The sequence below is a fragment of the Coregonus clupeaformis genome, unplaced genomic scaffold (assembly GCF_020615455.1).
Source record: "Coregonus clupeaformis isolate EN_2021a unplaced genomic scaffold, ASM2061545v1 scaf1481, whole genome shotgun sequence".
Classification (NCBI taxonomy): domain Eukaryota; kingdom Metazoa; phylum Chordata; class Actinopteri; order Salmoniformes; family Salmonidae; genus Coregonus; species Coregonus clupeaformis.
This window is the reverse complement of record NW_025534935.1, coordinates 46,961-62,931: the sequence shown is the minus strand read 5'-3', so window position 1 is coordinate 62,931 and position 15,971 is coordinate 46,961. Positions and strand designations below refer to the sequence as shown.

Genomic DNA, 15,971 nt, shown 5'->3' with positions numbered 1-15,971 from the left:
TGGAACAGAGAGGAGTCAGGGGAGTAGGAGGCAGAAAGTCAACTCCCGTGGTATTTCTGTTTGTTCTCAACAGAATAACAATGCAGTTTTGGATAATGTATTTCAAATATCATCAGGAGAAACCCTGGGGCATTTCGTCATTGTTCAAAAGGCTGGAAGCACACTATTTTCTTGATGTATTAACTTTCTTATAGCCTAGGGGTTGGGTACAATCACATAGCAACACCTTTACAGTCTTCACTTTGACAGGATCTGCTACAGCTCACACACTCTTACTTCTCTTCTTCAGGAAGGAGGCTGAGAGGGAAAGCTTTCTACAATGTCAACGGCAGGGTCTACTGTGAAGAGGACTTCCTGGTAAGTTACAACATCTGTCGTCCCTGCATGCCTCCTTATGCACAAGAATTGATGTTTATGTTATGTTCATTATGTGGATGTTCAGAGGTTGAGTTCTTCATATCCTTCATACACACACCCCTCAATGACAGACTTGGGAGAGCACATTCTAAAACCCTCCAGAGGAAACAGACATTGCAGTGCTACAATTAAAGTTAAGCACCACCCCTCCAATTCCCACTAATTTCCCCAACATTTCCCCAAGGAGCACAATTACCCCACTGCTCCCATCCCATTACTCCCCAGCACTTAGAATTAGAGAGGGAGGAGGAGTGGCTGTGGGCAGCTGCAGGCCTCAGACTGCCTCCTGTATGATGTATCCATCTGCCCAGGTTGGACACAATGGGAAACAGACACAAGTTATTAGCATGTATTGATCTCTGATAGACGTCGGTCAATCTAGAATCAATGGGAACCAGGTGTTTTATAGCAGTCGTTTTTGTCTTCCTAAAAGATACAGACTTATTGCTTATTACTACTGAATTAGGTTGTTAGGTTGCCATTTACTTAATGTAAATGAATCACTCCATTACACATAGACATTGCCCATTGGCCCCTAAAACAGACTTTCAATTGGCTCAGAGGATGGGTGCTACGAGTGGTATTGGGTCTCCTCATGCTGTAGATATAAAGAATAGATCCTAAAGGGGTCAGATGGTGGATATGACAAAAGTCCCTAGCTTCCTCTGAGTATTGACCACCAGCTCTGCCCTGTCATCGGGGCAGATGGTCTGTCTGGGGGGTTAAAGGGGAAGCCTGGAGTCACCCTCCCCCTGCACCCCTCACCACCCCACCTCCACCTGCTGCCCCTGTCCCACCATTACCCTCCCCCTCCTCTCATCAGGTCATGACCCCAGGGTCATGTGCTTTGCAGATGGTCACTATGGGACAAACATAACGATGGTAATGCGGGTATAACTCAAATTTAAATCCCTCATTGACTTCAATGTGATATCTTATGTTCAAGTTACACGTCTTACCTCAAGTTCGGATACATCCCCTTGTGTCTGTGTGACTCTGGTCCAGACTGTAGGAGACCACCTAGAGTAGAGAGCTGATGACTGGATGTGTGCTGTACTCTTTCTATTAGTAGAGTGCGCTGATGGTTTAGGACAGGTATCGTCACAGCAAATGACACTGGTCGCTCATATACGTCTCAGCAAAGAGAGGAGGCAAAGGGAAAAGGAGCAACTCTTTTCACGTCAATATAAAGAGAGCAGCAGCACCCCCTATAGATAGTGTCATTTAGGCTGTACTCTGGGGCCCTACATTCACATTTTGGTTATAGTGTTTAGGGGTTCTCAAACCAGGGTTGGGGTCAATTCCAATTTAATTTGAAATTCCAATTCAATTCTTGAATTCACTCATGAAGTGGATCATTTACATTGGATTCAATTAAAATTGAATTGAATTGGAATTGAATTGGAATTGAATTGGAATTAGACTATTTGGACTGTTTGAATTTAATTGGAATTTAATATTTGTACATTTCCCAGTTAATGGAATTAATGCACTTAGTATCAAAAATGGACTGCAGAATTTGTTTTAAATCATTTCAACTTGTATTTCTATATTTCCAGTATAGCTAAGCTGTCTGAACATGGACATGCCTGTAAGCCTGAGGGAATTGAATTTTCATTTGTGGAATTGTTCGGGATAATATTTAATTGGGAATTGAATTCTTGGAATGTCTTAACATTGGAATTGAGAGGAATTGAATTAACTCTGAATTCAAAGACTGACCTACAATTAAAACTGAATTAAATGGAATTTACAGGGAGAAGGAATTACATTAGAATTACATTTGTGGAATGATCCCCAACCCTGTCTCAAACACTTCCTAAAGGTACCATCCTCTCTTTTGTAATGCTGTACTCCCAAGTCTCAACCAGACCCAGTTAACATTCACCATGTAATAGTTGTCCATTGCTACATGTTAGAATCCTAACAAACCCAGTGATAAGTCTCTTTTTAATCTCCCACAGTACTCTGGTTTTCAGCAGACGGCAGAGAAGTGCTTTGTGTGTGGTCACCTCATCATGGAAATGGTAAGAAAGAGCCTAATACTGTAGGAGGGCCTGCTAGATAGTGATACAAGACAATCAGCAGAACAGTATGCCTGTTCCTTTCTGGGCTTTCTCTTTAGCAGGACTGTATCTCTTCTTGACATGTGGCATCATACCACCTAGTTTAGTTTAGTTTCTGTATCTGAATGCCAATGGGCTGGTGTGATTGACTCCTAATGAGAGGCCTCAATCTCTGGCCTTACTGTTATCTCTCTCTCTCTGTGTGTGTGTGTGTGTGTGTGTGTGTGTGTGTGTGTGTGTGTGTGTGTGTGTGTGTGTGTGTGTGTGTGTGTGTGTGTGTGTGTGTGTGTGTGTGTGTGTGTGTGTGTAGATCCTGCAGGCACTGGGCAAGTCCTACCACCCTGGCTGCTTCCGCTGTGTGGTCTGTACAGAGGGTCTGGACGGAGTGCCTTTCACTGTGGACGTGGAGAACAACATCTACTGTGTCAAAGACTACCACACGTAAGGACATGGGTCTCTTATAGATAATGCCAACATGTGATGAAGTCAGCATGCAAGAGTTTCTTCATTCCACAGTACTCTTTAAATCCTGATTTGTGCTGAAACTGATATAAATTATACAGCATGTGCCAAGACTTGACTTCTACTCTGTTTCCCCAACAGGGTCTTTGCCCCAAAATGTGCCTCATGCAACCAGCCCATCCTCCCTGCTCAGGTAATGATGAGCCAATGACTGCTTGTATCCTGTCAGCCCCTGTCACTAGTTGTTGTCAGAGTCATATACAGTATATACAGTAGAGGGTTAGGCCAATGCGGTTCCTGTCTGAACGTTCCGAGATTGCCACTTTCTCCTCCATAGCCGTTGCTAAGTGATAATTGACACTTCCGTGCTGTGCTGTTTATTTCTGATAGTTTTCAAAACCTATGAAGATGTCCAGTGAAAGCAGATATGCTTTACCTACTTGGATACACATTATCCCGAATGCTAATCAATAAAAACGTCTGTTAAATTCGCTGCTCTGTTTTGCTAGTTTACAGCGGGTCATTTCATAGGGAATTGTCGGAGGCGCTCTCGTATTGTTACATCATCAACATTTCGAGAATAAAGGCTCTAACATGGCGTCCTTTCTAAAACCTGGCCCAACTCTCTTAATATATGGCTCTGGTTGTTGGTAGCCAGTGGAGTGGTGGAGACGGGAGGGTGTGACTGACTGTGTGTGCTTCCTGACAGGGCTCTGAGGAGACCATCCGGGTGGTGTCCATGGACAAGGACTACCATGTGGAGTGCTATCACTGCGAGGTGAGACAACGTCATTACTAGCCTGTCTTATTTATGTATTGAACGGAGCCAGCACATTGGGTATGATCATTAAACGTCTGTCAATTTTAGTGTAAATGCTATGGCAGTGTGGGTGTATGTTTCTGGATCTCTGTGAGTGTGTGCACTACACACACAAACTAAAGCTCAGTGAGGGGCAAACCAATGTGGTGACTCGTTGTCCAGGCACATTCCAGAGTTGAGCTGTGGGAGGTGGGAGAGCAGAGGGTAGGGCTCATAGCGTTGGACTCAGCTGGACATCTGACCAGGGGTTGTTGTTTAACTACCCTGGAATCTCAGCACTCTGACAGACCGCTCAGACAGGAAATCATCCTATGTTATCTACAAACCTCAGTGTAATCAAAGTAATCAAGTCAAGTCAGCCAACACAACAGTTTAATGATAGCTGTGTAAAGTGTGAGTCATTGTAACCAGGGCTCAAAGAATGTGTGTGATTGTAAGTGTGTGTGAGTTTGATCAAGAATTCCATGTTTAATGGCAAAAGCTGGTTGACTCATTTTATTATCACACATTCCAGGGAATAGCTCATATCCCACCTAGGTGAGTGCAGCTTGGCAGGTAATCATTCAGCAGGCTCTGTGGGGTTGATAGTCATCACAGGGGTCTAAAGTCTTAAATATTACATATTTAAGAAATGGTAAAGAGCCCATATGTAAACTTAACAGGAATACCCATCGGCGGCCTCTCATATCAGTGGAGAGGTATCAAAGGTAAAAGTACAGTAAATGCCTCCCGGGTTCGATACCGGGCTGTGTCGTGACCGGGAGACCCATGAGGCGGCGCACAATTGGCCCAGCGTCGTTAGGGGAGGGTTTGGCTGTCCGGGATGTCCTTGTCCCATCGCGCTCTAGCGACTCCTGTGGCGGGCCGGGCGCATGCATGCTGACACGGTCGCCAGTTGTACGGTGTTTCCTCCGACACATTGGTGCGGCTGGCTTCCGGGTTACGCGAGCAGTGTGTCAAGAAGCAGTGCAGCTTGGCAGGGTCGTGTTTTGGAAGGACGCATGGCTCTCGACCTTCGCCTCTCCTGAGTCCGTACGGGAGTTGCAGCTATGGGACAAGACTGTAACTACCAATTGGGGAGAAAAAGGGGTAAAAAAATTAATAAAATAAGAAGTACATTAAATATCTGAAATATGTGTATTGAAAGTTCCTTGTTGAAATAGATAGTCTGGATAGTTTTGATATCTAGCACCTGCCCAAAGACATTGGATGTGTGTATATAATATTTTCCTTCACAAATGTTCAGCCACAGCAGTTTCACTGAGTCTATCTCTCTCCCTCTGTGTTGTAGGACTGTGGCCTCCAGCTAAACGACGAGGAGGGTCACCGCTGTTACCCCCTGGAGGGCCACCTGCTCTGTCACGGCTGCCACATCCGCAGGCTCAAGGTCCCGGTGCCCGCCCACCCGCCCCCCAGCTACCCACTACACGTCACTGAGCTATGAGAGAGCAGGGGCGGCGAGGATCCAACCCCAGCCAACCCCAAGCCACCGCTGACCCGCCTCCCAGGTGACTTGAGACAACATAGCAGAAAGAAGAAGGAATCCCCCGCCCACGGAATCCCGGAACTTCGGAACCTCTTCTTGCATGACAGAACAGAACAGAGAGATCCTGGGAGTCTTCGCTCTCTACTGGCCGGCCGTGCCCTGGGGAGAGGAGATAGATACGAGGCCATGGACAAGTCACAAGACCGGGCTGGGAGAGAGTCCACGTCCCTCTCTCTCTCTCTTCCATCAGTTTTTTTCTCCCTCCTTCCTCCTTTTGGTCTGTGAACAGTGAAGCGGGCTGAGGCCCCAGCCCACCCAGAGGCCCTGGCTGACGTCAGCACCGTGACCCCTGCACATTCATCACAGTGGGGCCTGGCCTGGATGGAGGGAGGAGGCCACTCTCTCTCTATCCCTCTCTCCAGCGCTCTCTTTTTTCCTCTCCTTCTGTTTTCTTCATTCCTTTGCGCTGAAGCCGTGTGCCATGATGCATTTACTGCTCCTCTGTCCATGAGAGAGAGAGAGCTGGACATCATCTCTGCCAGGAGGCTGGGAGGCCGTGAAACAGGCTGCTACATAACATTCCAGCACTGTCTGGCAGGGTTAGAGGGTTGGACATGCTGTGCCTTCAGAGTGGCCTTCCACTGAGAAACCTCACCGCACGGTGCCAGTGACAGTGCCACAGTCCAGCTAGCTACGGCTCCTTTTGGCTATGCAAGGGTACAGAGTCTACCAGCAACAACCGAGAGCCTTCATGTGACTCTGTGACACACTCCCCTGTACCATCCCCTTGCTCCAGTGCTCCTTGGCAAAGCGGATGTTGGTGGCACAGCATGCCCTGTCAGTAGCCAGTAGCCACAGCGCTAGCCTGGGCTGGCACTCATTCCACTTAGCAGTCTTAGAAGACGTGACCTCGAGAGATTCACAAGCAGTGTCTTAACGATTATATAACGAGAAAAAAAGTTTGAAGCACATAGATTGTCTTTTATACATGCCTATATATTTTGCAGACATTTTCCGCAAGATTCTAGAAGCGTAGTCTCTTTTTTTGCTGCATTATTATTAGCAAATGGAATCGGAGGCCAAACGAGCTGTAACAGTCTTAACAGTCCTCTGAAGGGTATTAGTCCGTTGTTTCAGGTCCTAGAGGCCTCTGTGTTGTCGGTCTGCTTGGTCATGCGATCCAAAGACCTGTTAGTGACACTGGCTCTTAATTAACATGTACAGTTCCACACACTGGTTATTTGACCCATATGGTAGCACTGAGTGAGTGAGTGTCTGACCATCGAGAGTCCCCACATATCCTCCTCATGCACACGTTACTGTGTCATACCTACTGGTTGATCAGATTGTCTGGTTGGTTGTGGGAGTTGCTGGTCCAACCCGTGTCTCTGGGGAATCCATCCCCCGTGTTTTCCCTCGCTGGTTGTGCCGTTGTGTGTGTCTCTGTGTGTGTCTATAGACACTGTAGTCTGTTGGTCTATAGACACTGAGTGTACAAAACATTAAGAACTGCTCTTTCCATGACATAGACTGACCAGGTGAATCCAGGTGATGTCACTTGTTAAATCCACTTAAATCAGTGTAGATGAAGGGGAGGAGACAGGTTAAAGAATGATTTTTAAGCCTTGAGACAATTGAGACATGGATTGTGTATGTGTGCCATTCAGAGGGTGAATGGCCAAGACAAAACATTGAAGTGCCTTTGAACGGGGTATGGTAGTAGGTGTCAGGTGCACCGGTTTGTGTCAAGAACTGCAACGCTGCTGGGTTTTTCACACTCAACAGTTTCCTGTGTGTATCAAGAATAGTCCACCACCCAAAGGACATTCAGCCAACTTGGCACAACTGTGGGAAGCATTTGGGTCAACATTGGCCAGCAACCCTGTGGAACGCTTTTGACACCTTGTAGAGTCCATGCCCCGACGAATTGAGGCTGTTCTGAGGGCAAAAGTGGGTGCAACTCAATATTAGGAAGGTGTTCCTAATGTTTGGTATACTCAGTGTGTATAGAAGTGTGAGTGTGTGTGTGCACTAGTGGCAGTGCCATGGTGCATGTACCTTGTTGAGTGAGCAGGACAACGGCCATCCAGCTTCACAAAACGACCCATGCACTCTCAATCTCTCTCCAACTGAAAGAATGGGTAAGGCTCTGGCTCAGGCCTACCCAGTATCTGCTCACAGTAGCCTAGTCAGAGGTACTGTTCTCTCATACTACTGAATCTAACAGACAAGGAGGCTGACGTAGAGATTACAGAGAGGAGGGGCCCGCACAGGCATTATGTGCTTTCTGATGTATCCTTCGATGAGATTCTTTCGAATGTAATTATTAGTGTATGTTTGGCAAACTGTTGTTTATTTTCTTTCTCTGCTCCCAGTTGTACATTTATTTGCAAAAGCGAAAAATAATATGTATCCCTAGAGTACATGTTTTTGCTGGGAAATTCCCTTTGATGGTAGATAAACTGAATCTCAGCATAGTATGATGAGACTCCTAGTCAAGGAATGTGTAATATACTTGAAGAATGAGGCTATGGCATTTTCTGAACTGTAGTTTGAATAGTACAATAAGACCCACTCATTCATATCAATCTCAAATCATTTTTCATTAAAGCAGCAAATGTTTAAACTTGACAAGAGTTGATCCATTTTAAGGATGTCTTAATACACCTCTTTTTAAAAATACTACTTCTATTCCATTTCTATTGCATAGCACACAGCTAGTTTCCCCATACCTGTACATAAAGAGGCTCGTTTTTCTTTCATCCTCTGTCAGAAATCACTCTGAAAGTGAAGCCTTTTCTGTCTCCTACCAGTAGTTTTCAATAAGCACATTATGACACCTCTGTCACATCACTTTTGTATCGCTTTTGTATAAGTGTTTGATTACTTAGATGGTTCATAAAAAAGGAAACTAGATTTATTTATCTAAACATGAAAAAGTCTAAAGTTATTTAATGTATTAAAAATCGGGACGTATCATTTAACTGTAGATTATATAATCTGCTTTTTAAATAAAGTGGTTTTGTAGCTAACTTAAACCAAATGATGTTGTCTTTTTTGTTGTATGTGAAGTAATATGACCATTTCTATCCAAATGATGGCACTTTGTTGAACTAGAACACAAATACCTTGTTACCATACTATTACCATGTTATTACCATTTTATTGCATGCTGTAATGTGTAAGTGCTGCCATTGGACATAAATCAACAATGAAATGTGGTAAACTTGGGAATGATATGGGAATGATTTAGCCTAAATTTGGGAGTAATATGGACAACTGTCTTTCCCATGTCTCCCTGTGGAGAAGATGGATGCTTACAAAGATGAAAAATCCCAGCTCTGGATGAAAGTCCCATGCTGTTGTTCATGCCTTCCAGTTACATCTGTGTACTCAGAGATGTTTGTTCTAGAAATATATCCTCAGATCAGAGCTACTGTAATTGTGTATAATTACATTCCCGCACGCAAGTCTCTCCAGCAAGTCATGTGATGGAGGATCCCTCAGAGAACAGCCCCTACCGTGGTATGTACAGTATGATAGCTCTGGTCCTGACAGTCATCACTGATAGGGCAGTCTCTGGGGTATTATTGGCTCTGGAAGTAAACAGTCCATCTGCACTTTACTGGAATCAGGGGCCGTATGTATCACGGATCTCAGACTAGGATTGTTGATCTAGGATCGTTTTCCCTTTTGCCCATGTGATGATATTCATTGTGATCTATAAGGCAAAACTGATCCTAAATCAGCACTCTTATTCTGAGACGCTTAATACTTACAGCGCTAGACCCACACTACTGGGCTTGTCCTGGTTGCTAAGTTTTAGTTATGATGAGTTAGGGTTCACCATCAACTCACCCAACAAGTTTTGGTTTTGAATCTTAAAACAAGAGAAAGAAGCATGTAACACACACTCAGACAATCTGCTCCGGGTCTGTTTCTGCTCATGTCCCCTTTGTTTTCTGTCTATAATCAGGTTTAAATAACACTACAGGGATTATAAACTGAATCAAATTAGCAGGCTGTCTAGATGAGCAAGAAGACACCCCCCGGCGGTTTCCTGTTGTACAAGTGAGAGGATTTAATGATTATGGGTATAATTTGACCAAGACGGATGCTTAAATGAATGTCCTGTTGGACTACATTTGTGCCAATTGGAGCGTAAAGTAGGATGATTACTGTAATGCTCCTCTTAAACTCTTAAGTGTGTGAATCCCCCAGCTCTATAATACCTCACAATAACCACAAGCCTGGAGGAGCCACCTCAAGTACACTGTACAAACACCACACAGTCGCACATTGGGCCTGTGGAGATTTGGTTTCCAAAGAAGTGGTGTTTGGTATATTTTTCTTTATGACAGTCTCTGAGGTTGTTAAGTGTGTGTCTGTGCTCCCACTTGACAGTTTATCATTGATCTTTTGGCATCACATTAGGTCAGAAATAAGCACATAATCAGATACTTTGAAATCAAAACTGTTTATTCACTATTTGCTGTGATTGCAGCATGAGATTCTCTGAGATGACTTGTATTACTTCATATGGGTCATGTCATGCTCATGATTAGATGTTTATAGAAAAGTAATAATAATACCATATTACATTTGTAAAGCACTTTTCATTAAACAAGAAAAATGTCAAAGTACATAAAATAAAAGATAAAATAAAAATAATACAATGACTATGAGGTTAAAGTGCCGACTGTCAGCTTTAATTTGAGGGTATTTTCATCCATATCGGGTGAACCATTTAGAAATTACAACACTTTTTGTACATAGTCCCCCCATTTTAGGGGACCAAAAATATTGGGACAAATTCACTTATACTGTATGTCTATTGAAGTAGTCAAAAGTTAAGTATTTGGTCCCATATTCATAGCACACAATGACTACATCAAGCTTGTGACTCCACACATTTGTTGGATGCATTTGCTGTTTGTTTTTATTAATTTTCACATTATTTTGTGCCCAATAGAAATTAATGGTAAATAATGTCTTGTGTAATTTTGGAGTCACTTTTATTGTAAATAAGAATAGAATATGTTTCCAAACACTTCTACATTAATGTGGTTGCTACCATGATTACGGATAATCCTGAATGAATCGTGACCTCATAGTCATTGTATAATTTAAAATCCAAATTATTGGAGTACAGAGCCAAAATAACCACAAAAAGATCACTGTCCCAATACTTTTGGACCTCACTGTATTACTTCATATGGGTCATGTCATGCTCAAATACTTATATATATATATATAGCCATATCATAAAAGCAACAGTCAAAGTTTAGGAAGAAGGGTAGGCCAGTTGATAAAAATGGCCTGCTTTAAAAGCCCCAACAGTCTGAAGAGCCCTGAGATTGTAAGGAAGGGAGTTCCAAAGGCATGGTGCGTGAGAGGACAAGGCACGGTGCGTGAGAGGACAAGGCACGGTGCGTGAGAGGACAAGGCACGGTGCGTGAGAGGACAAGGCACGGTGCGTGAGAGGACAAGGCACGGTGCGTGAGAGGACAAGGCACGGTGCGTGAGAGGACAAGGCACGAGTGCGTGAGAGGAAAAGGCACGGTGCGTGAGAGGACAAGGCACGGTGCGTGAGAGGAAAAGGCACGGTGCGTGAGAGGACAAGGCACGGTGCGTGAGAGGACAAGGCACGGTGCGTGAGAGGACAAGGCACGGTGCGTGAGAGGAAAAAGGCACGGTGCGTGAGAGGACAAGGCACGGTGCGTGAGAGGACAAGGCACGGTGCGTGAGAGGACAAGGCACGGTGCGTGAGAGGACAAGGCACGGTGCATGAGAGGACAAGGCACGGTGCGTGAGAGGACAAGGCACGGTGCGTGAGAGGACAAGGCACGGTGCGTGAGAGGACAAGGCACGGTGCGTGAGAGGACAAGGCACGGTGCGTGAGAGGACAAGGCACGGTGCGTGAGAGGACAAGGCACGGTGCGTGAGAGGACAAGGCACAGTCTTCCATTGTCTGGAGCTGGGTCCTGGGTGCATGAAGCATTTTGGCTTGGCTTGACCATAGGGTGCGTGGAGGTTCATAGGGGGAGAGTAGATAGGATGGTCCTACCCCATTTAGGGCTTTGTAGAACAGAAGGAGAATTTTAAAGTGAATTCTTTGAGGGACAGGCAGCAAGGATAGGGGTGATGTGGGCAGACTTTTTGTTTGTGTCAGAATCCTTGCAGCACTGTTTTGAATGAGTGTGCAGGCATGCCCCCAGGTACTGCATTCCCATAATCAATTCTGGAGAAAATGAATGCATGGATAAGTTTTTCTGCATCAGAAGTAATGAGACAGGGTCTTAGGCGGGAGATGTTCTTCAGGTGAAAGAATTACGTTTTACAGACGTGACTAATGTGGACATTGAAGGAGAAAGCAGGGTCGAATTTCACACCCAGGTTGGTGATGACTGAGGAGAGGGGAATGATGTGGCCATCTATGGCAGGGCAGATGCTGAAGCAGTTGGTGATCTGCTGTGGGGTGCCTATCAGCATTGCCTCTGTCTTGCTGCTGTTGAGTTGGAGGAAGTTGTTCTGCATCTAATATTTGACCTCTTCCAGACAGTTGGACAAGGTTGACAGAGCAGGAGTTGTGTCAGAATTGGTTTTAATGTAAACCTGTGTGTCGTCTGCGTAGTGAAATTGGACACTGTGCTGTCTGAAGATCTGGCCAAGTGGGAGCATGTAGAGTAGGAAGAGAAAGGGTCCTAGCACTGACCCTTGTGGGACACCGTAGTTTATGGTGGACTCCTCTGATGGTGACGTACTGCTTGCGGTTAGAGAGGTAGGAGGTAAACCAGTTTAGAGCAGTCCCACAGATGGCTCTTGAGGCGCTGCAGTAGAATGGTGTGATCTACTCTGTCGAAAGCAGCACTGAGGTCCAGGATAATCAAGATGGTGGGGGATCCTGTATCTGCAGCCATGTGCAGGTCATTTACAACCTTCACCAATGCTGTGTCAGTACTGTGCAATGGCCTGAAGCCAGACTGGATAGCCTCATAAAGCTGGTTAGTGCTGAGGTGTGAGTGAAGTTGAATTGCCCACTATCTTCTCCAGGATTTTAGATAGAAATGAGAGGTTGGAAATAGGCCTGTAGATTGAGAGGAGGTCTGGGTCAAGGGATGGTTTCTTGAGCAAGGGGGTGATGGTAGCAATTTTGAATTGTGATGGCACCTGCCCAGTGTGGAGGGACTTGTTCAAACAGGTTGGTTACAAACTGGATGAGAGCGGCTGAGCATGTTTTGAACAGTGATGTTGGAATAGGGTCGAGGGGGTCACTGGTAGTTTACATGTTTTGAACAGTGATGTTGGAATAGGGTCGAGGGGGTCACTGGTAGTTTTCATGTTTTGAACAGTGATGTTGGAATAGGGTCGAGGGGTCACTGGTAGTTTTCATGTTTTGAACAGTGATGTTGGAATAGGGTCGAGGGGGTCACTGGTAGTTTAAATGTTTTGAACAGTGATGTTGGAATAGGGTCGAGGGGGTCACTGGTAGTTTTCATGTTTTGAACAGTGATGTTGGAATAGGGTCGAGGGGGTCACTGGTAGTTTTCATGTTTTGAACAGTGATGTTGGAATAGGGTCGAGGGTCACTGGTAGTTTTCATGTTTTGAACAGTGATGTTGGAATAGGGTCGAGGGGGTCACTGGTAGTTTAAATGTTTTGAACAGTGATGTTGGAATAGGGTCGAGGGGTCACTGGTAGTTTTCATGTTTTGAACAGTGATGTTGGAATAGGGTCGAGGGGGTCACTGGTAGTTTTCATGTTTTGAACAGTGATGTTGGAATAGGGTCGAGGGGGTCACTGGTAGTTTTCATGTTTTGAACAGTGATGTTGGAATAGGGTCAAGGGGGTCACTGGTAGTTTTCATGTTTTGAACAGTGATGTTGGAATAGGGTCGAGGGGGTCACTGGTAGTTTTCATGTTTTGAACAGTGATGTTGGAATAGGGTCGAGGGGTCACTGGTAGTTTTCATGTTTTGAACAGTGATGTTGGAATAGGGTCAAGGGGGTCACTGGTAGTTTTCATGTTTTGAACAGTGATGTTGGAATAGGGTCGAGGGGGTCACTGGTAGTTTTCATGTTTTAGATTAGTTCTAACACAGCAGCAGGTGGAACCAAAGTCACATAGAGGATGAGCAGATATGGGTGGTGGGGTAGGAGCCAGAGTGAGGTTAGGGTTGGAGGATACAATGTTCTTTCGGATGGTGTTGATTTTAGCTTTGAAGAACTCAGCAAATCTGTTGCATTGTTCAGTAGTTGCTGTGAGAGGGCCAGAGTCTGTAGGGTGGAGGAGATGACTGATGATGGAAAACAAGGTCCTGGGATTTCTTCGGTCATTGTCAATCATAGCAGAGTAGAAGCAGGCTTCTTTTATTGCTTTGAAATAACAAGCCTGGTGGTCTTTACAGGCCAGTAGGTGGACAGTTAGGCCAGAACTTCTCCACAGATGCTCTAGCTTGCGGCCATGGGTCTTCATTCTGCGCAGCTCCTCTGCAAACCATGGGAAGGACCGTTGGAAGAATACTTTACATGTTTTTTCAGGGGCATTGCTGTTTAAGTTGTTCCTTAGAGTGCTATTATACAGGTCAACCATCTCATCAGGGGTGGACTCATGACAGTCAACTTGTAGGCCAGGGCAAACAGACCCCTGGAAGACGGACGTGTCAAGGGACTTGATGTTTCTTAATTGAATAGTGTGCTTGGGCTGCGCTGAAGTGCAGGAGTACTCACAGACATTGTCACATCTCCAGACTTCTCCAGAGATGATGAGGTCTAGTGTATGTCCACGATTGTGTGTGGAGTTGTTGGTATGCTGTACCAGGTTAAGACAGTCAAGCAGCTTCAGGAAGTCAGTGGCAGAGGAACATTTTGTTGAATCAATGTGAATGTTGAAATCAACTAGGATAACAACATTGGAGAGGGTAGGACACAGAGAGGTGATCAGCTCAGAAAACTCTGTAGTAAAAGAGACGGTGTTGGTTTTAGGGGGGCGATAGATTAGTATCACACTGAGGGGATTGGGAGACTTAGGGCGCTTTCACATACAGTATCTCTGTATGATTCGGATCTTAGAGCGTTTGGTACCTTAATCCGTGCTATAAAGCATGTGTGAAATGCAAACTAACCCTGTCTGAAACGAATTCAGGACCTGAGTGAGTAGCGGGTCCAAGATCCAGGACTAGAGGACCAGGTAACTTTTTGCCCGTTGTAAACGAGCTACAACGTCATTTCAACGTCTAGTTTTTGTTTACATTTGGTTGAGTTGTCAACTAACGTGAATTCAACATGAAATCAACAAAATATTAGGTGAAAAAACAAAATTCCCTTTACGTTAATTATTTATTAAAAAAACAATCAGTTTTCCACATTGATTCAACATCATCACATTTCATTATTTTTGTTGAAATTACATGGAAACAACGTTGATTCAACCAGTTTTTACCCAGTAGGTACTTTGCTAATGTCATGTAGAATGTGCGTCTCGCAAATCACCTCCTGAAAAGGTTATTTGTAGAATTCTCACAAACGCTCCAGGAAACCAAACTAGGGAGCCAAATTCCATATCTGAAAACGCCCTTAATTTGAAAAACTATGCACTCAAATGATAAGCCAGCAGGGACAGGAAACATTTTCAGGTCAAAACATTATTTGTGGAAAACAGCAAGACCACCACCCATGCAATGTGCAAGGGCCTTTTCCAGATATTTATAGCCAGATGGAGTAGGTAGAAATCTCAATTTCTGTGCCACGTTTCCGTCAAGCAGGGGTGCAACTTTCACTGGGGATGCACATTCTGACATTTTATTTTTGTCCACCCCAGTTTTAGCATTGGAATGTGATATAAAACGAGGCAACGGTATGCTTTAGGACCATGCAAAGAAAACAATCAGCTAGCTTTACTTTGTTGATGACAGAAAGGCATTTTTTTTGTCTGATTTCAACAATGAGGCAAAAAATTATTTGATAAATATTATCAATACTTGATTAGCTACACAAAAACAAAACTTTATTCAAGAAAAATGCACATAAAAAAAACACTTAAAACAATAAATTACAATGAAAATAGCAGAGCGATCAGCCTAGGCTGCCATAAGGGTGCCATGGCAACAATGCCATGATTCTCTGTCAAGTGTACAGAGAATACCATCAGCATACACAATTCATGCTATTTTGAGAGTAGAGAGGTTTATATTTGTCATACAAACTGAATTGCCTGACTTTGCTTTTAAAGTTGTGAACAGAATCATTATTGAATAGGAAATGTGCTGCTTTTGATTTTGAGGTATTCCCCCTCTGAAGTCCAGAACAAAGGCTGTGAAGGCCGGAGGTTGGTCAGTCAGCAGGCCTGGAATTCAGGAGCGGTTGGTTGTGACAGAACAGAGCCTAGAGCTAACATGGATTGGGAAAGTGTTTATCAGGGCCAGGGCAGAAAATGACGGTCAGCACAGAGTTGAGATAAAAAGCATACAAACTGACCCGCTGGACTAGAGTGTTGGGATGGTTCCAAGGACAGGTTCAGTGGCAGAGACCACCTTAATATAACTGGTTCAATAAAAAAAATTCTCACCTAAATGTATTTACTTCTGTCGTTTGGTTGTTCTGTGTAATGGATAGGCATTGCATTGGGCAGGATTGCATGAACTGGAAGTAGGTAATTTATGTCACGATCGTTGACACATGATGAAGCGGACCAAGGCGCAGCGTGATAGGCGTACATACTT

General features: G+C 44.5%; 1 protein-coding gene across 1 annotated transcript in view; it reads left to right on the top strand.

Annotated features, from left to right (window-relative positions):
- LOC121535803 (Wilms tumor protein 1-interacting protein homolog) overlaps positions 1 to 6,805 on the top strand; it is a 36,980-nt gene extending 30,175 nt beyond the window's left edge. The window contains 6 exon segments of the mRNA XM_041843095.2: positions 290 to 357; positions 2,382 to 2,444; positions 2,794 to 2,924; positions 3,087 to 3,138; positions 3,655 to 3,723; positions 5,057 to 6,805. Of these exon segments, the coding sequence (XP_041699029.2) occupies positions 290 to 357; positions 2,382 to 2,444; positions 2,794 to 2,924; positions 3,087 to 3,138; positions 3,655 to 3,723; positions 5,057 to 5,209 (536 nt within the window). The 3' untranslated portion in view covers positions 5,210 to 6,805.
- Positions 6,806 to 15,971: the final 9,166 nt, after the last annotated feature.